The 25,837-nt window shown below is 40.7% G+C and overlaps 3 protein-coding genes across 5 annotated transcripts in view; all 3 read right to left on the reverse strand.

Annotated features, from left to right (window-relative positions):
• Positions 1–174: 174 nt before the first annotated feature.
• LOC134643090 (cytochrome c oxidase subunit 7A2, mitochondrial) lies at positions 175–4,753 on the reverse strand. The gene is made up of 4 exons (XM_063495306.1): positions 4,650–4,753; positions 4,250–4,339; positions 803–887; positions 175–437 (listed from the first exon to the last, which is right to left on the reverse strand). Exons 1-4 carry the CDS (start codon positions 4,671–4,673, stop codon positions 382–384), a joined length of 255 nt encoding a protein of 84 aa, XP_063351376.1. The 5' UTR covers positions 4,674–4,753; the 3' UTR covers positions 175–381.
• A 1,143-nt stretch (positions 4,754–5,896) lies between these two features.
• On the reverse strand, positions 5,897–10,466 carry LOC134643475 (cell cycle control protein 50A-like). Its single transcript, XM_063495852.1, has 7 exons — positions 9,984–10,466; positions 9,549–9,668; positions 9,359–9,466; positions 8,633–8,720; positions 8,304–8,450; positions 7,803–8,009; positions 5,897–7,668 (listed from the first exon to the last, which is right to left on the reverse strand). Exons 1-7 carry the CDS (start codon positions 10,224–10,226, stop codon positions 7,475–7,477), a joined length of 1,107 nt encoding a protein of 368 aa, XP_063351922.1. The 5' UTR covers positions 10,227–10,466; the 3' UTR covers positions 5,897–7,474.
• A 1,241-nt stretch (positions 10,467–11,707) lies between these two features.
• Positions 11,708–25,837, reverse strand: part of filip1b (filamin A interacting protein 1b) — a 53,896-nt gene continuing 39,766 nt past the window's right edge. Inside the window, exons 5-7 of one of the 3 annotated variants that reach the window (XM_063495839.1) lie at positions 17,158–19,921; positions 15,071–15,128; positions 11,708–11,844 (exon numbers count right to left, since the gene is read on the reverse strand). In XM_063495839.1, coding sequence (XP_063351909.1) covers positions 11,804–11,844; positions 15,071–15,128; positions 17,158–19,921 — 2,863 coding nt within the window. In that variant the 3' untranslated portion in view covers positions 11,708–11,803. Of the gene's footprint in view, positions 11,845–14,555; positions 15,129–17,157; positions 19,922–21,006; positions 21,200–25,837 lie in introns of those variants that run through there. The other 2 variants (XM_063495841.1, XM_063495838.1) reach the window with 2 other exon arrangements.

A 25,837-nucleotide genomic window follows, 5' to 3' on the forward strand; every position in this document is an offset into this window, starting at 1 on the left:
AAAACTTTATAAAACTGAGACTAACGATGGGAAATCCTCACACTGGAGGAAAAAGGTTTACGTTTGCAGAGCCTCATGTTGCTTTACTAATAGTTTAAAGTTTAATTCCATTACTTCAGCAGCTTTTCATAGTTTACCACCATCAGAAAACTAAAAGGAAGAGGCACGAGCAGGTTCTTGGTCATGAGAGGCATTTCTTTATTGATCCTCAGGTCACCAGAGACTACGAGAAATAAATAGTGATCCAATGAACACCAAAATAGAATCGCACCACGACATGAAACGTGGTCCGGCACAGACGGAGTATTTTCATCTTCTTACACAATATAGAACAGCTGGCCGGTTTTTGGAAAGTGGAAGTAAACAGCTGAAGCAGAGAAGTTATTTCTTCTGAGGGAAGGATGCCTTCACCAGCTCAAACAGCACATATCCAACACCTGGAAGGAAGAGCAAAAAGACAAAGATTAAAATGGATTTCAAAGTGCTTCACTAAGGATACAGTGTCCCATTATTTTCCAGTGGATCTGTATCCTCATATGTACTACTTCATGTTATGTGGTCTGTGGAAAGAACACCATTTGTTAATAGCAGTAGGAGTTAGCATTACTTAATCCCAGCAAGATTGTTTCTATTTGTTTATCTGAAAGGTATCAAATATCAACTACCATAGTACAAAACTTGTGTACCACCTGAGTTTAAATTATCAGGCTGGATTTTTCAATTTAAACAAAAACTACAGCAGCTCATGAGGTTCATAAAGTAGCTCAGAGTTTAAAGCAGTTACAAAGACAGGTGTCCTTACCCAGGACGGTGAGTGCCATCGTTGTCCTGTAGAGCAGGGCGTCGGCACTGCCTCCCTTTAAATGAACGGGCATACCGTTATCCTCCTGCAACAGAAGATGGAGGGGAACCATCAGGTTTGTAAGCCCTGCTTTAACCAGAACTCCTCCAGACACCGACAAAGATTAAATGTAGTGAAGAGCAGCAGCAGTTTGCATGAAAGCCTGCTGATGAAGTTCCTACTAAAATGGTGATTCATTGTGATTGTTATAAAGTGAACATCAAAAACAAAAGAACAACTTTTCAACATCTCTATCAATCTCTATATATAAATAAATAAAGTTTTTCACAATAAGGGTGTTTTATTCTATAAAAGTGATATCTACTTCTATTCCGACATGGCACAAAGACTTTTGTTTTACACATTTTGGGGATTTCACTGATCTTTTTCCCCACTTCTAAATCACCATACCAAAGTGATGTAACTGGGTAAGTTAGAAATCTGCATTTCGTGTAAAAATGTTTTAGAAAAAAACAATTTTTGTTGTAAAATAACCAAAAATAACAGAAGAATACTTTTTCCAAGAAAATATGAATTTATCAAGAAAAAAGGTGGAATAAAGCCCTCGCTTTTTTAACCTCGTGTCAATAAATAAATCCACCAATCCATAAAAAAAAATAAAATAAAATAAAATAAATAAATAAAAGAATCTGGTACTCAGATCAAAGTTAACATTTAAAAATAGATCCACTTTCTTCACAGTAAATCTTTAAGATATGTTAAAAAATATTAAATATATCAACTGTCTGAAAAGTGCTGCGATAAAAATACATTCTTAAGACACAGGAGGACGTTTTAAGATATTAATTTTTATCACTGGTCTGATTTACAGATTGAAAACGGACCTTTTTAAAGTTCTGGTCTAATTTTGTCCTCTTGTATTAAAGTATGCAATTCTGTTTGCAGCTGTTTAATCATACAACACATTGTAAGTAGCAGACTGGAGCAGCCAACAGCAGTGCATGAGAACAAACCAGCTGGAAAACTAGTTTGTTTAGTCTGCAGCACACACTGGAAGCTGTTCAAATCATCTACGTGTTCTTCATTTTCACACCAATGATCTGCTTCAGCACCAGCTCGTCCTTTTCCTGAAAACTAAAAAAAAACTACTGAAGCCCAGCTAGTGCTGCAATTAGCGGCTGATTTCCTGCAGGTTAAACATGCAGAATTAGTACTCCACTCAGTTCGGAGACTTATCTGTGGAGCTAAACTGACTGAGGTGTCCTCATTAGAAGAACCGCTGCTAAAGAAAAAAAAATGCACCATTCACCACAGAAGACAGGAACAGATAAATAATAATCCATCTTTATGTAGACAGACTGGACACCAAAATCTAACTCTTTCAAAATTAAACACAAAGAAAACCAAGAAACTCGGACGGACGCTCGTCTCCACACTGCTCAGAGACTACAAATACTGTTTTAATATCTGATCTCTGCAATTTAAAAATAAAAATAAAAATGTAAGAAAATTTCAAGAATCGTCTAGGTTTTTTGCAATTACACGAATATTAAATTAACATTGTATTCACTGAGGATTTCTAAAGCTCAAACTGAAGTATTTGCTGAGTTTAAAAAGTGAACGCAAAACCAACCAACTAAAAACAGTTCTGACATAAACATTTCCAGTAACTGCATTTTTCCCCGTTCTTCTCATCTACTTCTTCAGGGTTTCCTCCACTGTCCCATTTTATAGCTACAGAATAAATAAGCTGAAAGGAAAACTTTTAGTTTATAGTAAAACTGCTTGTTTAGTTTAATTCTGTCATTTCTTTAAAACATTGCTGCAGGCTGACTGGGCATGCAGAATTTACTCTACGAAAATGTTTAAAGTTAAACTTACTCCTTATTTATGGCATTTATATTTATGATATTTATATAAAACAAATCTAATAAAAATTAGCAAACCACAAGTAATTAAAGGCATTGCCTTCATATTAAATACTTTTTAATTTAAGCCAAAGACCTTAAGACCTTTTAAGAACATCTTAAGGATTTGTAAGCACTGAGAGGTGTCACAGGTTTTTAAAGTGGTATGTTTAGCTCATTTTTTAAAGAAAAAAAGCTATAGAATCTCATCTAAAGAGGTCTCAACTTGATACAATTGCAGCGCCAGTTTTTGGGCAGCAGAGGTCACCATTCAAGCTTGCATTTAACACTGGATCATGTCATTGCTATTTTTTAAGAGCCCATTTAAAACTTAAATTCAGACCATGACTGAAAACTTAGATATTAAAGGTTTTTGTTTTATTTATTTATTCTTCACTGTACTTCTGGCTCTAAAGCAAATCTGATATACAGAATATACAAAATTGGTTAAAACGAAACAGTTATACTGTCCAAATCATGTTTTCATGGTCTGAATGCAAAGTTAAAACAAAAATAAAAGATCCAGATTATTGACTGCAGCTCTGAGGGGACCTTAGCTTCCCCAAGCTTTAAAAATGATTGATCCCAGATCACGTTAGGAGCGCCTGAAGGTTGACGTTCAGATAACTGAGTACACACCAAAACAAGAGTCCATGAGAATATATTTCCTTTAAAATAAACACCTACTGAAGGGAGATAACAGAGCTTTGGGTTTTTGTTGTTTTAAGTCAATGACACAAGTTAGGCGGGTGAATGTTGAGGGGCTTTGGTGTCCTCTGACTCTTTCCTTTATTTGCTAAATTTAAAAAAATGAACAGAGCAGATGTGTTGTCACCAAGGTGACTCCATGAAGGTCAGCAATCACTGTCTAAAGGCCATAAACACAACATAAAGATATGTGCATTTTGATTTCAGCTCAAAGGCCACCACTCACTGAAGGTGGATCGAGAAAATGCTTCTTAACACATTCATTTCTTAAAATGTTCATTAGGAATCAAAGGTTACTTTTGATTAATTACATATAATTGATTTAATTAACAGAAAATAGGCTTAACTGTGATAAATATCTACATATATGAGCAGATGTCACACCGGAGTGCCCTTGCATAGCCCCCCCAAAAAATTACATTAATAACTTAAAGGAACTCCAACTTATATTATTCAATCTGGATCCCTTGAACTAATCACACAGATTGAACACATTAACACTTCCATCATCATTTATTCATATATCAGCTTTTTACATAGAGACAGACACACACACGCGCAGGAATTAATTTTTTGACATATTAGGATGTTTTCAATGCTCCTGTATGCTTTAAAATTTCCCAGATGGCTCCCAATACCAAGATATGAGGTTTGAATCACAGGACAGAGCCTTAATTCAAATAATAATTAATATTATTGGTATACAGGAAGTGGGAAACGGTCGGATTCTGAATTTAAGGCCGACAACAGAGACACAAAGGAGGCCTTCGATTATGACACAGGGTTTTATGGAGCAGTTGGAAATGCAGCGGTCTGTCTGTGTGACCTTTACCTGGAACACCTTCTGTTTCTGGGGCACTTTGTTCTCAACCTGCCGCCGGACGGAGCTGGAGATGCTCCGCCGCGCCACCTGCTGAAGCGCCTGGAAAACAGCAGCACACCAGCAAAGTCATCCCACACACGAAGGACACGGAGAAACACTCATTTAATGAAAATATAACCACCCAGTCTTGAATACACCGAAAACAAACACCGAGAGGCCAGACAACACCGCTAAATACAACTCCTCTGCAAAGCTAATGCTAACTCTTCCCGGTGTTGACCCCTGCTAACCATTCTAAGCTAAATATAGCCGACTGTTTCTACCCCGGTGGCTCATCCATCGCATTTATCCAGCTCACTAGTTAAAAAACAACACCCAAGACAAACTTCTAAATAGAAAATAAACTTACATAAAATTGTCTGTACATGCTCATCGTCCGTCTACAGTCCGCTGTCTGTCACAAGGGCACAGGAAACCTTTGCTTCCGTTTCCACTGAATTCTTCTTCGCTATTATTAACTGTGCTCATGCTGCGCGCTGCTGCCCCCTACATGAGCGTCAGGTACCCACAGTCAAGCATGAGAGCAGATTTAATCAAACGAAATTATAGAATTTAAAATGAATTGGTTCATATATTAATAAATATATGATATATATTATATAATATATTAATAAATACATATATCCAATCCATTAATAATAAATTATGTCATATATGAAACTTCATATTTGCTTGTTAAAGTGTAAATGGCATTTTTTATGTAACTTGTTTCATTACACATAAACACAATGTGCTAAACATAAGAAATAAAAACAGAAAACTAAAACTTTAAAAAGAAATTAAATACACACACAGTACAAGGTCCCCACGTGAGGTTGTCAAGACCACCAAATTCCTTCTTGTTCACTTGGTGGAGAAACTCTTCTGGTCCCTCAACCCCAGCTCCATAACTAAGAAAGCCCAACAGCGTCTCTAGTCCCTGCAGAAGCTGAGCAAAGCCCATCTCCCACCATCCAGTCTCACCACCTTCTACAGTAGGACTAAAGAGAGCATCCTGAGCAACTACATTACTGTCTGGTACAGATTGCAATACCCTACAAAGGATAATGAGAACAGTTGAGAAGATCATCGGAGCCTCTCTTCCCTCCATCACAGACACCTATCGCACCCGCTGCATCTGCAAAGCCACCAGCATTGTGGAGGACCCCACCCAGCCCTCACACACACACTTCTGTCAAGAGGTACCAGAGCATTCAGGCCCTCACTGCCTTCCAATGTTTAAAGACTCCGCTGCTGCTGAACAAGCTGAAGTCAGTTTGAAGATGATCCATTAAAAATTTGTTGGTAATATGGTAACAATAAAAGGTTTTTACTGATTTTTTTAATTTAGTTTGACCTAGACCAGACTTTCACCAAACTGGAAACAGCTTGAGCCATTATCGGTGTTTACCATCACACAAAATCTGAAATTGAGATCTTGAAAACTGTGGATGCTAGAGTGCTAAGAAACTGATTACACACTCCCTCCCTTTGGATTGGAGAATAAACAGAAAAAGTGTTTTATGACATAAAACTTATGAGAAAAATAAAAATATTTCCACACTTATCATTTCCAGCTGATGAATTAAAACGACGTCTTTTTTTTTTAAATCACAAATTTATTCTTTTAAAGCAAAAACAACAAAACACAGGTGAAGTATCAAAAACACAAAAGTCAAATCCAACCAGACACAGGTAATAAATTCATTTCTATGTTAAAAATAAAAAGCATAATATATCTCGGCACATTTGAACATGCAGCATCTATTTAACGAGCAGGTGGAAGCAGCTGCAGCTCCTCGTAGCTTAAAAATGGCTGTAAAACGACATAAATTCACTCGTAGCACAGAAAACATTTAATCACATGTAGTGCTGAGTCATGCTGCGCTGTTGTTACTGCATGTAAACCACAGTGGATGAAACTACGCGTCAGTGCACATTTCTCTGGATACTCACTCAAATTTAAACCTGTTTCAGACTCTGCAACCCTGAGGTCTCACGTGCAAATACTGGCTTTACTCTAGCAAGCAAACATCTCATAAAACTGTTCATGTAAATACAAAAAATAAACACTCTTTTTTTTTTTTTAGCTGCAGTACTCTGTGTGTTCCCTTGAAATTGCTACAACACAGTTAAAGCGCAGTTAAAGATTTAGGACAACGACAAAAAGGAGGCACAAAGACAAGCCACCCGTTCAACGCTGTACCAGAACCAACGAGGGGCAGAAAGAGACCGCGAGAGGGAGTCAAGTTAAGACTAAAGTTAAAAAATTAGCAGAAAAAATAATAATCACTAAACCAGAATATAGATTCAGTAATAACTTTAATCCAGATTCATTAATAACTTTAATACGGTCTAATACGAGGGCTTTTGTTCACATTAATTTACGAGTTTGTCTCTTAAAATCATAATTTTTCCCTCACATTCGCTTTTTTTTCTCCCTGTAAATGTTTATGTTCATTTCCCATGTTTTCTCTCATAAATTTGGCTATTTATGTTTCTCACATTTGAACTTTTTTCCCTCATAAATCTGATGTTATTTTCTCAAACTATCCAATTGTTAGATTTTTTTCTTGTAAACACGAGTTTTTTCATGTTAATTTGCTATTCTTTCTCAAATTTGCCCGTTAATTTTTTTAGTTTTTTCCTTATATTAATTCTGTCACATTTGCACATTTTGACAGTTTTCTCATATGTTTTTACTATTAATTTTGCCACTTTTTCTGGTAAATTTACAACTTTAGCCACATTTTCTGCCTTCGGTGGGCCTAACACACCATCATACACCCGAGCAGCGCGGTGACAACAACATCTCAGCAGCATGCAGCTCACACACTTATACTCCCGCTCACTTCCACTTCACCATCAGAGATCCTAAAGTGACGTAAAAAACTTTCCAGACTCATCCCTGTGAAGATTCTTTTTTTAAATATTTGAAGAGCCTGGCTGGGCTTTAAATTATTCTCCGTGCTGACTTGAATCTCTGACACAATCGTTTTTGTTATACTTGTATAGTTAGGAGAGGAATGAGCACATTTCCAACTGATTTCTTTAAGATTAGCATTTTAGTGTGACTTTAGAACATGAACTCTGCACTACAGCTGAAAATCAATCTACCATCGTCACCCGTTTCCTCAGATTAACCATCGCATCACATTTATGGCGGTGGAGGCGAGCTGGAGCGCAGCCGGCACCTCAGTTTGAGATATTAGCGCTGTTGTTGCGGTTGCCGTATTTGTGGTGGATGACCAGCAGCACGACGCCCAGGAAGAAACAGACGGAGCCCACGGTGATGTAGGCGATGCCCAGGAACGGGTTCTTGCCTCCCATCCAGGAGATGGTGCTCAGGATCATCCGCTTCCTGCCCTCAAAGCTGCGAACAGGATAATCTGGTTTTATCTGGTTAAAGGTACGACAACCACTTATTTTTCTTTTAAACCTTCATTTAAATTTTATAAGAATCTGTTTCTATTTTTGTTTTTTTCATGCAGTTTTGGTGTCACAGCTTTCACGTTAAGGATACTGTAGTCCACCACTAAGGTGTAGTTTCCTCGGGGCAGCGTGGGGGCCATATTGTTCTTCTTTTGGATGATGCGGTAGAGTTTGCGGAAGGTGGGCAGGGCGGCAGTTCTCATCCACACGATGAAGTCCTCATTGATGAAGCCGTTGTTCTCCGGATCCATGTCCAGCTCGTACACGGGCCGGTGCCAGTTCACCGGCTTCACTGTTCCTGAAGTGGAAGTAAAAGAAAAAAAAAAAAAAAGAATAGACGTTGGATGATTATCTTAAAAATGGTCAGAGTTTCTGATATTGCAGTATTACCAGATATTCATTTATTTATTGAGCCACTTTTAGGTTTATGCTTTATTTCAGCTGTTTTATTTCCTGTGTTTATAACGCGGAAACAGTGCAGCTCTGTGCACAGGAGAACGAATCCTTTTTTAAGACTTGTCTGTAATAAGAAAAGCAGACAGCCTCTCCCTCAGAGAGAGAGAGTGCAGCAGACGTCACTGACTGGCGATACCTTGAAAAACAGCCGTGAGGTTTGCGTTGGTGCCTACAGGGTTCCTGAACTTCACATGTTTGTCCGTCCACCAGGCAATTCCTGTGGACGTCAGCAGGATCGGGACACTTGTGCCGTTGGGGTCGTTGTAAAACAGCTTCAAAGTGTCTGCAAAGAAAGCAAAGATGGCTGATAAGAGAAAAGTGAGTCCTTCAAAGACACCTTCACACAAACTGATCTGTGATAGCTGCTCTACGAGGCCACCATAATAATTTACTAATAGTCATTTTTTTTAATGTTTTCTTCATCCTCTCTTTGTTGTTAAACTGCAAGAAAAAAAATGGTCTCACCGTTAAACATGCTGTTGGCGATGGCCCCGCACGGAGCAATTGGCTTATTATCAATGGAAGCATATGGTTCACACTCCTTGCTGGGCTTCTGTGAAAGACGGAAAAGGAGAAGGTGACGAGAGAGAAGTGGCAGCACGTAGCGCAGCATTTAGAGCTGTAAGCAAGGATATAACCCAGCAACAACCAAGTAGAACTTCCTCTAATGTTCACTGAGGCTGGCTCCAAATGTGACACAGTCCCCACAGACTCCTATGTTAAAAAGTTCAGTTTTAAAGCAAAAATGAGCATGTTTACAGTCAAGATTTAAAAAAAAAATGCATTTTGGCCTTTCTGGACACTTCATACAAGTTCTACAGGATGACACCCCTGTAAAATTGGGGGCGTAGCTGCTTTGACTGATAGATGTGCTCACACAGGCAGCTTGAACAATGTGTTTGTACTGCAGGTTTGGTTCTCAATACTTGTCTTCAAATGTTGAGATCACCACTATGTTTTGGTTTTGGTTTGTTTATTTATTTATTCACCTGTTGCTCTTCGTTTCTTTGACTCATGCCTGAAAATTAGCGTATACATCAAAAATAAATATGTTTTTGAAATCTAAGTTTTAACTGCATTTAAACCCATTTTCCCTTGTTGTTTTCTTGGTCTGTGACCTAAAACATTTTGGCCTTGATATGAGTTCGCCTTCTCTTTTTTCCTGCTTGCCATTGGACAGGAAGCTCCTACCTTGAGGGAATCGATGTTTCCGTTCAGCTGGCTGTCATCTCTTGACTTCACATAACGTCTGTGATTTTGGTAAAAGTTGGAGAGGCCGTAATACATGAAGACATTGCTCTGTTTGATCGAGAGAAAGATGTGTAAAGGTTAGCTTAATCAAACTGGCTGCCGCTGGGCTGTAGTCCTGGATGCATCTTACCTCGTAAGGCTGATCCAGCTGGAAAGGGATTGTGCAGGTGCAGGACTTCGTGTTGTTCCAGCTGAAGTTCTTTGCACAGTTGTAGCAGGGACTGGACGCGTCATCTCCGGTGTAATCGATCTGTAAGCACGAAGAAAATAAATATAATAAATTCAGTTAGCTCAATATATTTCATGATACTGACAGCTTTATTTGTTTATGATATGTGAATGAAGAGATATTCAAAATACAATTATATCATGAATATGAGCGTTTTGGAGAAAATGTCAGTATTAACAGAATCATTTAGCTCAATAAAATGTTAAACCCTGTTTTGGAAGAGCTTTACCAGATAATGATCAAATTGTGTTTGTGCCATTTGATGGGAGTTATACTATGTGGACAAATACAATATTAATACAATACTCGTGACACAGAAAAATCAGCTCAGCTTACCTCAAACTCCTTGATGTTGTTGGACGTCACGTACAGGCCGATGCCGATGGGGATGAAGATGAGCCCGATGATGAAGAAGGCCGGGAGGACAGTGCCCGCGGTGAGGATGGGCTGCCACGCGGGGAGCCTCTGCTGCTTAAAGGCGGTGTTTTCGGGCTTCTTGTTCCGCAGAGTCCCGCCACCGGGTCCAGACACGGTGATGTGACCGTCCTCGTCTTTGGCGCTGTAACTGGACGCCATCATAACTTCGGATCTGTGATTTATCCAGCTGACGTTAGCAGGCTAACGGGGCTAGCTTCTCGACGACAGTTGTTTTTAAAAGGCGCCGGTCTTAAACGGCGTCGTCATTAGCTTGTTGCTAATTTGAGTGTTATTTATGCTAATCAAAGTTCTGTTAGTTCATCTCTAAACCACGGAGAGGCTAGCTAAAAACGGCTAGCACTTCCTTTCCCGGAAGTGTACAAACAGGTTTGTCAACAACACCCAGTGACGTAACTCTTGTGGTGGCTACTGCTGCATTCAGTGACCGCTGCGGAAACAAAAGATCAGTCATTGCTGTATTGAAAGGACACGTGGACTGGTGTAACATAAGAAGATGGAAATCTGTTTAGTATCTAATTACAATTATTTTATGCTACGAGTGATACAGCGATGGTTTTATTATTATTTCTCGCTGGAATGGCGAAGAATTGGTTTCAATTTCCAAATATGAGATTAAGATTTACGTGAATCACTTAAAGGCATCGTTATTAGTCGTATAACGTCCAAAATCAGAAATAAATAAGTTTAATTTCACTGTAGAATTTTATTGACAGATTTAATTCTATCAACATGAAGAAGTTCTTCACTGAGAATATCCGTGTGTGTGAATAAAGTCTCAGAAAGCCATCACGTAGGCTTCAAACAGCATACATCATGTATATTGAAAAAGAATAGCAAAAAGTGAAATGTTCAAGGATTCGAATTGAAATTTCCAAGCACTGAATGCATATGTTCATATCCACATAAATAATATGGCAAATAAACCATCAGAGACACTGTATGTCATTCATTATCTTCATGTCCAACTGCAGGATATTCAGCAACTTTCAAAACAGGTTTGTTTATTTATTTATTTATTTTTTTAATTTCATTTCATATATGTTTTAAAACTGATTTAGCAAAAAAAAAGGAAAAACTTCTTCTTTCCACTGTTCCCTTTAAGGGTCGCCTCAGTGGATTACCACAGTGCCTCTACATCATCCCATCTCATCCTGTCATTCCCTTTCACACCAATCCTCTGTATGTCCTTTTTCACTACATCCATGAATCTTCTCTGAAACCTTCCTCTGCTCCTGCCTGGCAATATGGACTAAAATTGTTAACGATTTGATGCCTAATAATCATAAATGTAACTTCAAAAGCCTCAAATGTGTTTTAAACTTTTGAATATTTGTCATTTAAAATGTATTAAAGCAGGTAAAACAGCGTGCCAGTACACCTCACTGGGTTGAGCAGATACAAATAAGCCACAAGGCGATTGCCAAGCCCCACATCTGAATTAACTGAGTGTTTTCCCACTCCTCTCTCTCCCAGCTTCCCTGTTATAATAAAGGATAAAAAGCCCCCAAATAATAATAATTCCATTTTATGGTGTTAATTTATTCCACTAATGGAAGGTGTTTGTTTGTGAACACAAAGGGGGGGGGGGGGGGGGGGGATGGGAATCATCAGAAGTGGGAGGTGTGACTGTTTGCATCATGTACTGAAGATTCTGATTTTTTTTTTCTTCTTGTTTTTGTTGTTAAAAGTCTCCCATCATCTTCACCATTCTTCATGGCTCAGCGGCGCCAATTTACTGCGCCAGCATCCATCAGTGAACCTGTGGTGGAAAACACACAGACAAGAAATCCTTCATTTGAGTCATCACGCTCCCCTTAGACAGCTCATCAACTTTAGAGCAGGAGGCAGTTTCATATGTATAAAAGATTTTAGAAATGAAACATAGATTTGTTATTGGTTTTATCCCAGCTCTACCTCTAACTTGTTTTAAACTCACAGCTTACTTACCATTTACTTGCTGTTTGACTTGTAACTTAATGAAGATAAAGGAAGTGATTATTTTGTAGTTAAAATGTCAGTTATGATATTTATTCAGTTATTATATTTACATGAAGAAAGGGTCTACTTAGAACAGGAACTAAGGACTGAATGGATGGATGGATGGATGGATGGATGGATGGACACTGTTCACTGTGTCTCTTGTCTCTTTGTCTTCCACAGCTATATGTTTAGCACCCATCAGCAGATGCAGCTCTCTGTGTGTTTTCTGTGTATTTTTTTTTTATCTATTATCGTGTTTGTTTTTGTCAATTTTGTCTTTTGTCAGCATCAGTTGCTTGTAAATGTGCTTCATAAATAAAGTTATGTTGAGTTACTGAATAATTCACATGTGCACAGGGTGTGAGAAGATCAATCAGTAGAAGCAAATGCAGGAGGAGAAATATCTGAAAAATGTGTACAGCACAATATCCGTGAGAGCATCTCTATCTCCGTCTCAGGTAACAACATCGAAAATGCGTCCTGCTCTCTTTGGCATGAAAATATTGTCACCTTGATCTAAAGTCTGGAAAAACAGTAAACATTCCTCATCTGCACTAAAGTGATGCAGTGGCTTTGCTGCAGGTTATAATAGCACGCATCAGAGTGACTGAAACACGCTATATAACAGGAGGCCAGACTCTTGTCCCACCCTGCTTTCTGGGTTACTGAGGAGTGCAACAAATCAGCTGCATGGGTGCTTACTTGCATAAATAGAAGTGCACAAATTGCACCTACACTGGGCCTTTAAAGGGGCTACCTGTTAGACTCTGGATTGGTTTTAAAAGCCGCTGTACTGCTTCAAACTAGCTCTCACTCTTTTTCAATTCTTGACAATTTTATTTGTATCATCCTATTATGATAATAAGTCTGTTAATCAGGAATGGCTGTGGCTCAGCAGGTGATCTACTGAAGGTTGGTTGTTCAATCCCTGGTATCCTTGGGCAAGATACTGAACTCTCAGTTCCTCCTGATGTGCTCATCAGAGTGTGAATATGTGTGAAAGGGTGTGAAAGATGTATAAAGGGCTCCAAGTGCTCAAATAGAGTAAATAAAGCACTTTATAAAAACCAGTCCATTAAATCAAGTGACAATATATATACTGAGGAATCTGTCAATTTATCTGTTTTATTCGAGTGTAGCCTGGATATAGTTGGATATATTATATAAATCTAGTTATAAATGAGTAAAAGAATACACAGTCAGATGAGTCCAAGCTGTAAATGATTGTTAGTTGTTAGACACTGTAATGGCCGGCCCACTCCCGGCAGTTTTTCAGCTCTGCAGCTGGACTGCAGCAGAAAAGTCCCGCATGTCGGTTCTGAGCAGTTTTCTCTGAGGAGTGTGCCCGGCTCAGCCCAGCTATGATTTTCATAATCCTGTTCAGCCTCTGATGTTGTTCCCAGAAAGGACTTGATCCCCCCCAAATCTCTAAGCAGCAGGCTCTGTGATTGATCATGTTTACCCTTCTGTTTTCCAGCTACAGTCTTTAATATCCTGCCATCTTCCTCTTTCCTCCTAACATCAGCATATCTCACACTCTCCATCTTCCTGAATCACTCTAATTAAGTGGCAGCACAGTTGCTTGTTCAGATCACGGCATCTCTCCACATCTCCTGACAGATTACACAGTCAGCAGGTAATTGTGTTGGCTGTTTTGTTCAGCCTGCGGTGAGACAATCATTAGAGGAAGCGTGAGGCTGCTGCTGCCTCACTGAGGCAGTTTAGAGATGTCAGATTTCTAAATGTGATCAGTTTCTTGCTGAAGTGAATCTCAACTCAGTCTGTTTATGTGCACTTGTCCACAAGAGGGAGGTGAACGCTCACAATGTGGACTAACACTCACAGGAGGTCTGTGTGGAAACCATTCTGAACAATGGCCAGGAGGGGGCGACTCCTGTGATTACAAAAAGAAGTCAGTGAGAAATGGGCCGACTTCACCCAGGTGAACACTTTCCTGATGAGTTTATGATCTCAGCTGCTATTTATATATGATGCTCATTTAGTAAATGATCCCATTAGAGCCAAATTGACTCACAGGTCGCCAACTCATGATGTACCTTGTCCCTCTGTTTCCACGGTACCAGTATTTACATCATGCAACTCGATGTAGTGGACGCTGACAATAAATCCCTTTACCAGGTAACTTTAAATATCTTTAGTGTCTAAACTTTATTCTTGTTTTTCTTTACTTCTCAGGCTGAGGTCCACATGCATCTGTCCAACTGCTCACATTCTCAAATGCACTTTAGTTGAAACCGGAATAAGAAACCATTACTCTGCACACCTGTGATGAAGGCAAAATCCAGGCTACTTAAAGGTGAGGAGTACAAATATCTTACATGAAATGCATTTTTACTTCTATACAGGATGTGGAATCAAGTTCAGAGAATTAGTTTTCATGGTTGCCCGGGAGTGTTCTGGGAAGCAGCACGGGCACCACGCAGTCACAAAGATGGAAGTTACGAAGCAAAGCCGTACTTGGTTCAGAGATAAATAGTTTTTATTTTGGTGCGTGTCACAAACAATTCACAGTCAGCGCCTCGGTCACCAGAAACCTCCATGAGCTGCGGTGAAATAAACACATGCTATAAAAATATGATGGCATTAAAAATCTGAACCATCTATGAAGGAGCGGCGAGATGGAGTTAATCAAATCAGCAAAGCTTTCTCATGCAATTAACCGGCCGTTCAAATGACATGAATATTATCTGAAAACATGAGTGGTAGCACATTAAATGATGTTTGTAAAGCTAAGCTGTGGTAAAAGGCGACATCACACACAGTCCCATGGTGAATGCACACAGATGTGTTCTGCGTCTCTATTCTGGCAGCAGATTTGGGGATTTGGTGGTGAACCGGCACTCAGCTCTTTCCTGCTGCCGCAGAGGCCAAGCCACACACGGTCGGCTTCCTCAGCTCGATTTTCATCGCGTGGCTCTCGGCCCGTGACTCTAACCTTGTCACCGTGGACACGCCCAGGACCGCTTTGCTGCTTGGTTTCATACCTTTTGACACAGGGATCCGTGTGGCGGTGCTCCGACTGTACTGCACATCTGCACTGGGCTAGAAAAGGAAGAAGAAGGAAAAAAAAGACAAAAACCAGCATGAGACAGAGACAAGGATCTTTTAATCGTTTTATTAACTGTGTCACTGATTTCACTGAAGCAGGGATGGTGAGAATGTGAGCTCCCCAGTAAGCATGCTTTTGGTGGCCCTGATACACGATCAGTGGATTGAGTGACGGTGGGTCATTTCGGGGGGAGAGGGGGAAGAAACTCCTAATGACTAGGTACATAAAGCACCGTATTTTTCGGACCATAAGGCGCACCGGATTATAAGGCGCATCAAGAGAAACAAAACAGTCAGATAAGTCAAAATTTACTCAACTCATTCTTCTTGCTTCGGTCCGTTTACAGCATCCTGCCACGAGATTGCATTTGTCCCTAACCATCGGGAACCCTCACGTTAACTTTTATCCAGTGGAAAAAAGTTAGCGTTCATCCTCCAGCTTCACTGCGTTTATGTTATGCTAACATAGCTAGTGATCACGTAGCACATCATTATATACCAGCTAGCCCAACTTCAGTAACCATACAACTGTTACTGCTGTTTAGTTTTCTGTCTTTATTTATGTTGGAAATGATAGCAGAGCTGTACGTTTTAATTTTTTCAGAAATCTCTCAGTCAGAACATGGTATATCATGTTTAGGTGGAAACTAGCGAGCTAACCTCCTGCCAACTTCTAACGCCATTAAATTTAATAAATTCTGTTTTTATGGATGCCTGGATGTTAAACTTCATTGTTACACCTGTTAAAGAAGCAACGCTGATCATTTTATTGAAGATGAAAGAATTTAGACAGTTTTTAAATCTCAGTGATGCCGCTGTGTTTGTTTGACTTTGCGACCTGAAGCGGATGGAGTTTTGGACCCAGAGTACTCCGCGAGGCTCCTGACTATGGTAGCCGTAATGCTCTGACAATCCATCAAGCTTACCAAAGTTGTACTAAAACATTCGAGGTCAGTAAGCGCAACCAGAATTCATACATAAGGTGGACTGTTGATTTTTGAGAAAATTAAAGAATTTTAAGTACACCTTATAGTGCGGAAAATACAGTACACTGAATTTTGTATTGCTTTGTGATAACTTTTCCATTTCTGTTATATTATGAAATTATGTAGTTCACTGCAGCTGGCGTTCATCATTCTGCACCTCTGGGCCGAAAAAAATCAAGCCAAAGTACCGGAAAACTGCAGTTCCTGTAGTGACCACTTGAGGCTGGCTCTAACGGTGAGTCACTCAGACTCAAAGGTTAAAATAACAACTACTAACACACCCATTTAAACTGTCCAAAGGTTTAATTATGCATCTTTAAGCGAGTGGTTTGGTTGTACTTAAATACACTTTTAGGAATCAGCTGTTTAGTTTTTAGCATCGTTAAATATTAGTTTTTTTTCTTTGTCCATCAGTCATCGGGATCTTCTTTGTGTCTCAGTTGTACAGATGTACTGTTTTCTTACCGATTCTTTACTGTATAAATCCTCATTTAAACATTTATTGATATCTTTTCAGGTAAAATTGTTTAGCAGTTTAACCTGAATGTCCACAAAACCTGATTTTCACCTGAATGTATTGATTTGACCAAATCAGCGCTTACTGGACCTTTTCACACCAGTTTGTTGGGGTTATGTTGAGTTGACTTTGGTAAATGTAAATCTTAAGTCCTCAAAAGTCAAACACCTTCAGTGCTCAGTAGCTGCCTTAACTTAGTTTGAAAAAGTGAACTTGTCAGTTTGTAAATTTATGCTTGTGTAGGAAAAGCCTCTCTACAGTGTTGAGCAGTTCTGGGTAAAGCATTCTGGGGTTAGTTCAGATTATATATTCACAAATTCAGTGTTTAATACCTGGACAGAGTGCTATCTAGGAAGCACAGACCACCTGTTTTCATTTTGAAACATTTCAGAAGCAACTGAAACGTAAAAAATTAGAAACATTTCAGACATTGCTGGAAACAAAGAGGAAGATATTCATGCCTCTAGGTTTGTATTCAGGGAGAGAGACAGATGGAGGTCATTAGAGCTAATGATCTCACCACTGACTGCGTCGGCCTGGAGGCGGCCGAGGTGATAGGCGTGATCGTTATGCTGCTTGTCATTTTGCTCGGAGTGGTTTTCCCCGCCGAGGCTTGGCGTGGAGAGCGGAGAACTGTTCCCGTTTCTCTGCTTTCTGAACTCAGGCCAGTTGGCCTGAGTGTCAGCACAGGACTGCTGCAGGCCTCAGACGGCCTCTTAAACTGTGGACCCAGGTGGATGTGGATCTTGTTGTCCTCCGTTGTGATGATGTTGCTGTTGTATTTCCTGACAGGTGTAGTTCCAGGCTGCTTCTCTGGGGTCACCTTGATTACTGTGCGGCCTGTGGAAACTTCGTGAGGATCAGATAAAGCACACGCTTCAGCCACAGGAGTGGTGCTGACCGTGATGATGGACACTGGTGACTGATGGCTGCTCCCGCCATTCCTCTCTGGACTCTTTGCTCTGGAGATGGTGGTGATTGTGACAGGAGATTTGGCTCGATTGAGACCTTCCATTCCGTCACAGGTTTTGGTCTTTGAGGTCACAGTCGTGGGTTTAGGGATGATTGTGATGCGGGGTTTCTGAAGACCGAGAGTCGGGATAATGGTGGTGCTGGAGAAGAAATCTTCAGCTCGAGGGCTGGTGATCTCCAAGGTGGCAGTGCTGTTCCCGTGATCCGGGGTCACTCTGATATGAAGTGGCTGACCCGGTTTTTGGGACATGGTTGCCTCCGGTGGATGAAGCGAAGAGACCCCGTGGATCTTCTCAGGAGTGGTCTGAGTGATTGTGATGGCCTCCTTCTTTTTCATCCAGGGTATCCAAGACTTTTTGGCTCCAAGTTCCGCTGAAGCTGGAGGGTATCGTTCGAGAACTGTCGGCTTCTTGAGACTGTGTTGTCTGAGGTTACTCATCAAGTGGTTCTCCTCAAGAACTGATTTCCGGATAAAGCCCGCTGCCGTCTCGTCCTCTGCGGGCTCGCTGGCCATCACATCTGTCTGGACGGCTGTGGAGGTAACCGGGACATCCACCATCCTCCTGCCATTCATGCTTGGCCTCAAGGCACGACTGTACCGCTTGGCAGCTTCAAGCTCCTTATTGAGGTTCTGCATTTCTTGGCTCATGCTCTTATTCTTCTCTTCCTCCTCCATAAATCTCTGCTGGAGGACAGAGAAGTCAACCTGCAGCTGGGAGAGCTGGTCCTCTTTGTTCATCAGCTCGTGGATTTTCTCCTTTAAAGCCAGAACATCTGCCTGCAGATCTTTGGTTTTGGCCTCCTCCATCTTGCAGCGAATTCTCAGCTCAGCCTCAGGACTCATGACTTCTCCTTTCTCTATGGCTTTGTTTCGGGCAATCTGACTTTTCATCTCTTCCAGAAGCTTTGATAGAGCGTTTGCTTTATCCTGCTCTGTCCTGAATTTCTTTTCAAGCAGATCATACTCATCTTCGGTTTTCATCAAATCGCCCTCAACCACCTCAAGGTGTTTGAGCCGGCTCTTCAGTCTTTCGATTTCTAGCGTGAGCTCTCTTACTTTGTTATCTTCTTCTGGATTTTGGTTATTTTCCTTGCTGGCCCGCTTTCTCTGCATTTCCCTCTCCGTTTCCTCAAGTCTGTCTATCGTCATCTTCATCCCACTCAGCTTGCCATTTAGCTCCCTACACTTTTCCTCTTCACCTGCCAGTTTATTCTTTAACTCATCTCTCTCTTTGGTAAGCGTCGTCACCTGGATCTCCATCTCCGATTTGTATTTCAGAACTTTTTTGCTCTCCTCTATCAGCTTCTCTGTAACCTCTGTCACCTTCCCCTGCTCTGCTTTGAACATCTTACTTAAATCATCACTTTTCAGCTCTTCCTGTTTGAGCCTTTCTGCCATGTTTTTGCGTTCATCTACCAGAAAAACCGTGAAGGACTTCAGCTTCATGAGCTCGTCTTTAAGGGCCATTTCCACTTTTTCGAACTTTGACTCTGAGGACTCGAGTTCCTTCATCCGGGTTTTCACCATCTCCAGCTCACCGGCCAAATCCTTCACGACACGTCTCTCTTTTTCCAGGTTTGCGTGAAGCTGTGAGCACTCCGTTTTGCTCCTGTTAAAGACTGCCTCCAGTTTCTCTAATTCAGCCATTCTCTTCTGGAGTTTCTCAACTTCCAACTTCAGCTCCTTGCTGTGGTTCTCCTCTTCCTGCAGCTTCTTCCTCAGCTCCCTGCACTGAGTCTCTGTTTTGGTAATCTCCTCATCTTTGCCCTCCATCTCCAACACTTTCTTACGCAGATTCTCCAGCTCGGCCATGAGTGAAGAGTTCCCACACTCTCCTTTGCTGATCTTCTCCCTCAGCTCCTGCAGGTCCTCCTCTGATTTCTGCAGGACTTTGTTGCTCTCTTCCAGCTCTTCAATCTTGCGTGTCAGTACAGCCAGCTTCAGCCTCAGCTGCCGGCTCTGGGACTCCTGGTTTGCCAGCTTGGCGGTCATCTCCTCATGCTCCTGTGTGAACTTTGCTGCTCTCTGCTCTAGCTCGGCCTCCAGCTTTAGGACCTTCTGGCTGCTTTCCTTGGCGGTGTCGCTGACAGACGCCAGTCGCTGCTCTTTTTCCTGAAGCTTCTGAGTGAGATCCTGGATCTTCTGGCTCTGCTGGTCGATCTGCTCAATGTGCAGCTGCCGCTCGTCTACCAACATCAGGGCAAAGGACTTGAGCTTCACCAGCTCTGCTCTGACCTTCTCTAGCCTTCTGCTGTGCTCCTTGTCCTTACGAGCCTGGTAAGCCTTCTCCTGCTCCAAAAGCCTTTTGAGTCTGAAAAACAAAGACGGTGAAAGATCTTAGTTAATCTCTGCTAAAAAAATAATAATAATTTTTGGAGCACTTGCTTTCACAGAACAAATGTGAATTGTTTGTAGAGTAAAAAAATCCAATTCAATTGTAATATTCTTGGGATGGTAGTCCAAAAAGATCCAAGTGCATGAATGCCAGCTATGAGATGGCAGTTTAATTTTTGCCAATTTAATTTTTCAGTAAGTTACTACATTGGGTTTACACTTTTTAAATGTAGTTTGTATTTGTTTCCTTAAAAACAAACAAAAAATATTATTATTATTATTATTATTATTATATACTCAAATGTGTACACATGTAAACACATCTATGGGCAATATATAAGAAGTTCTTAAGAGGCATTATAAAACACACTCACAGCCATCCCTGTCATACGGACATGCAAGTCTCAAGCATCATCTGCATCTCCTAAAGCTCGTATTTCTGATCAAATAGATAATTTGTCATTTGTACATTGTACTTTAGTTTTGTAAGTGCACAATATTGTTTTTAATTACGTTTTTTGTTTCTCAAAAGTGAGAAAAATATGTTTTTTTAAGTCTACTTTTAGTTATGAATTCCTTTTTTCATGTCATTTTATTCCAGGATCGTTTTAACTCTGCGTGTTTGTAAAGTAGATCAAGTCGAGTAGAACTTTTCCTTTTGATAACAAACATTTTCCATTCTGTGTGGATACATTTTCACCTCATCTCCCCTACAAATTACAAACTAATAGTTGCCTTTAATTTTTATTCTGAACACAGTTTGCAAAGACGGGAAGGTAAATGGAGCAATTTCACAGATTTAAAAATGGCATCAGCACAGCAGCACAGCACTGCACAGTGGCCTACAAAACTGAGAACTGAGCTTTTATTTGTAGATTTTTAACTGATCTCTGCAGGAGTCCCTGCAGGTCTGAGAAAGACGCTTTACAGCAGTTACATAAGACACTGGGATACATCAGCTGAGCTCTGGATCAAAAAAACAAACCTCCAACCTCTACGCATACACCTTCACAACTTTATCCTCCAGGGTCAAAAACTTCTTCCCCTCCAAACTGAACTTACCCACCGGCTGGGCTGCAGTGCTTGCTGATCCATCTCTGAGGGTGTTTTTAAAAGTTGAGCAGCAGCCAGACTGCTGCTCAGCGTCTCCTGGGGGGTCAGAGAGGGAAGGGAAGGAAGGAGGAGCCCCAACTCCACTGGGAATTAGGCATCACATTCCAAACAGCTCATCGGAGGACAATGAGAAAGGTGGATGTCGTGCTAAACAGCACCGCTCTGCTGGATGGTGATGTCATCCACCCATCCATATATGGACACAGAGGCCCTGCCCTTGTTTGGACACCAAAGTGGGGGAGGAGGAAAGGCTCAAATCTTCTTCACTGTTTTGCTTTCCCTCTGGGGAAGGAGGCACGACTAGACAGCAGGTGACATGACTCACATAACGTGTCCACTTTCAAGTTCAGATTTCTTTTTCCTCATCTTTACTTTGGCTCCAGTTTTAACCCTCTGCTACCCATGCAGCCCTGCAGCATTTCCACAGAAACAAGACAACAATGCAAGGCGGGAGTTTTTGTTTGGGAGAGGACAATGCCAGAGTTGCACAGCCTTTCTCATTATAATCCCCTGGTATCGTGCAAAGTGAAAGGACATGGATATAATAATATATTTCTCCATAGTGGCTAAAGGGTGGGTGTGGGTGTGGGTGTGTGTGTGTTGCAGACAGAAAAGGCCTGTGGTTTGCACTGCAGAGGCTGCTAAATGAGCCAAATATGAGCAGTGCAAAGAGCTTACAGATGCTTACAGCTCTTCATTATTCCAAATGCATGTGATACATAAATACCACAGGAACAAGAAGCCACACTGTACAGTAACTGCCTGTGTTTTGTGGCTTTGATACTTACACTTTTGTTGGATGTTTGTAATTTAGAGATCTGGGAAATTGCTTTCTCAGCTTTGTATTTTAAATGAATAAAAACCATGAATGTAATCTTTCTTTTTAAGTTCAGAAAAAGCAAATGCCTATCCTGCCGTTCAGTGGAGGAAATACTGGAGGAAAATGAGGAAGTACTCTCATGTGATTAGGGATTAATATCACCAAGGACTTTTTAATAAGTTCTGCTCAGAGATCTGATGCGTTATCAATTTCTCACCGAGATGTCCCTCAGCCAGCTGAGAGATACAGTCTCTCTGGTCACTGCCACCAGGCCTCATCCCAACTCAACATGCCTAAAATACTTCACCTGGGAGGTGTCCCGGTCAGATGCTGAACCACCTCCGTGGGTTCCTTAAAGTAGAATAGGAGCTCTACTCTGAGCTTCTGACCCGGTGTCTAAGGAGGAGCCCAGACATCCTTGACAGGAAGCACGCTCACATCCACAGTCTCGTTCTTCCAGTCACTGGAAACGTTCAATAACCAGTAAAAACCAAAGCTTCACCTTCAACGCAGTATTCGCATCACTACAGACTCTGCACCAATCCCTCAAATCCAAACATCTGGCAAACAAATGTTTATTATTAAGGTTTAATTCTTTTTAAAATTCGCTTTTTTAAATAAATCTTGGTAAAATACAAAATCACATTTTGTAAGATTAAGAAAAACTGAGCCCATAAAGTTTTCACTGAAGGCCAGAGACTAAGAGCTCAAGTCTTTTTGCAACGTCCGCCTAGTTCAAGACACTTCTACCTTCACTTTTCACCTCCATCTTTTTGACCATCTGTGGTTAGGGAGCATAGCAATCCTGCTGCCAATGTTAGCTAAGAGCTCCACTCAAGTTTGAAGTGTCACTTCACCTGCTGTACCCCAGTATATGAAAAGCCCTGGTTTTAACCATCTTGGGAGTTTCCACTGCTTTGAACATCCATTTAGATATCAACCATCTATCCTGAGCCTACATGAGAAAAGCTCTGAGGCTTTTACACCATTTAGACTAAAAAAAAAAAATTCATTTCAGATTGAAATCGTACCAAGTGTAGCTTTTGAACGCGTGTTTGCACATTAAAATTCTTCCCTTCCTCCCAAATTTTACTCCGATTGCTCCCCCGTGCTCACAGGACACAGTATCTGTCATTGCTGCCTTGTTGGCAGATGATGGCTCTGCAGAAAGCCTCTCTCTGTGTTTGGGTCTATTCATAGCCTCAGCACTAACCGAAGCCTGTCACAGAGAAGGAAGAGAGCCCCAAACAACCATAAACCAGAGCCGGGCTCAGCCCACAGCAAACATCGGGCCAGGAGATGCTGATCTCAAGCTAATAATAGTTGCAGTAATTACCATTAACGTGCTGAACAGACGCGTCAACGGGAGCGCTTTGATACAGAGGAGGCACATTTCATGTTCTGACACAAACTGGAAAATCTCCACCACTGTGAAATTACAGAGAATCAAACCTACATTTTTCCAAAGACAAGCCTGATCTATTGGTCAAAACGTCGATGTCTCAAACCACATTAACCCATAACCACACTGGGCTCAGGGCCCTCTGGGTGGTCATGACGAAAACTGAGAAATCCATGTTGCCGAGACTGTTGGATTCCCCCATCAGCAATCGATGCAGATCGATGATATTATATGGATAACAGTTTTCCCCTTCATCAAAGCCACTGAAATTTGTATTTCTATAGTATATATCAGTCATGATGACAAGTCGTTTCCATAAATACATGTAAAAAAATAAATGAAAATCATCCAGCCGGCGATGGAGGAGATCAAAACAAGAGCTGGAGCTTGGATTCTGTGAGGTAAAGTTAATTTTTACATCACAACCTTTTGGACATTTCTTCCTTCATTAGTTAATAAACATTTGGTTGGTTGCAGCCCTGGTTTGTTTTATTTTAGCCAAATGAATTAAATTTATTGCTTAGATCAAGTCTAGAAGTCTCTAAATGGCAGGTTTTTCGGCAAAACGCTCAGCCGTAGCTCAAAGTAAATGGATGTAAACCCTGCTGGTGGACATGTTTTCATTGAAGGACCTTAGCTTGTTTTTGGTGGGGGCCTTCCAGAGTCAACAGATTCATAAGCTCTCGACACTTATTTTGTGTAGCTGTAGTGGTCTGTGACCGTTGTTACACAAACAGAGCCTTGTAATCGGCCAGCGGGATCTCTGCTGGGAATGACATCATCAGGGTCGACATGTTGGTGATGCGAATCCACACGCTTACTGCAGCCAGCAGGAATGTGTTATCAGAGCAAGTGGAGAGGTGAGATCAGGGCGACGTTAGAGACACAGAGAGTCTGAAAACTTCCTAACGACCATGAAACTGAACCAACAGCTCTCTAAAAAACTTGAATACACCTGAACATCTTCACTGTTATACTTCAGGTCTGTCCTTCAACCTGCAGACCACTGAGCAGGCACCACTGCTTCAGAGTTTAATTCATTTAGATGGTCTTTTCTCTTTTTTTTTGAGCCATATTCTGTTTACTTGAATGTTAATTTGCAGTAACATTCACTCTCTTTTAACTCTCGTTTTGGTCTCCTCCTCCACCATTTTCTGAGAAAACCAACAATTAAATCAGTTTATCAGCTACAAACCTAAGTGAATCAGGGTTTTATGACTTTTCCTTTAACCTGCTGCATCTTAAGGAAGCTGATGAGAAAAAAGTGAATGAGGAAGAAAAAAAAGGAATGGAAAGGCCCCACAATAATGAAGACAGCCAGTATCACACATATTTATGATTCTTAAACCATCACTGAAAATATGAAAGCAAGCAGAAAGATGCTGCTATGAGCCATGCAGACAGATCTGAGACTCAGTGAAGCATTTCTCCACATTCAGGCTGTTAAGAGTTTTTATGGAGCATGAGGAGCAGCTGAAATCTTCTATTGTGCAGATCTTCTTATGCCATCTCCCACATTTGGGCTGTTTTGATGTTGGATAATGGAGGTCAGTCACTGGAGCCATCAGCACGCCTCAAACAAAGACCTTATCAGATCACTGCACACGTTTTCTGATGCTCAGTTTGGGAGGCCAGAGTTCAACTTTCCAAACCAAACAAGTTCACGAGTGACAACCATTTTCCACCATGTATAAAACCTACCTACCGTATCATCATAAATTCTGCTTTTATTTGGAGCATTCATAACCATAAGCAGCCCAGACGTGAATTACAACGTGCAAAATGTCATAAAGTCGGAATTTGAACCTTTTCAGTCATCATGTCCTTGTTTTTAAAATAGTTTCACACAAGCCATTTAGTTGGATTTAGTGATTGTTGCAAACTGAAATTTAAAAAAAAAAAAAAAAAAAAATTCGATTTTGTAAAAGAACAAAAACAAAAAAACATGTTCTTATTGTACAGATAAGGCCTCCGATCAGACTATAAAGGATGGACAGAAAGACACCACAGTGCCACCCATTGCTTGATTTTATAACCAAAAGAAGGCTGCCATCATAAAATGTGCAGGTACAAAAACGGTTATCTGCTAATTACTGCCAAGAAACAGACCAACAGTTATATAAAGGTTGAGTTTCACTCACTAAAAATGAAGCACAGAAATCCTGTTTGTTCTTTTAGTACAACCATTTATGTAAAAATTCATATTTTTACTGACACGAGTGGCTACAGCTGCCCTGCTCTGCATCTGCTGCTTAATACGGCAATTCTTGATGATTTTTTTTTTTTTTTTTAAACCTCATTCAACATAATTGTTATGAAGGAGGAAATCATCTGTGGAGATCAAACTGTTGGAACCACTTTGTGAAGAGGCTTTTTTGAGCCACATTAAGTGTACTGAGATTTTCATTTTGAGTCATATTCAATCTCTTTTAGCTCCAGTTTTGGTCTCCTCCGCCTCCCACACCATTTTCCAAGAAAGAAAAACAGCAGATGTTGTTTATCAGCTACACTGACTTTTTCCTCTTACCTGCTGCATCTGAAAGCAAAGCTAATGAGAA

The sequence above is a fragment of the Pelmatolapia mariae genome, linkage group LG15 (assembly GCF_036321145.2).
Source record: "Pelmatolapia mariae isolate MD_Pm_ZW linkage group LG15, Pm_UMD_F_2, whole genome shotgun sequence".
NCBI classification, from domain to species: domain Eukaryota; kingdom Metazoa; phylum Chordata; class Actinopteri; order Cichliformes; family Cichlidae; genus Pelmatolapia; species Pelmatolapia mariae.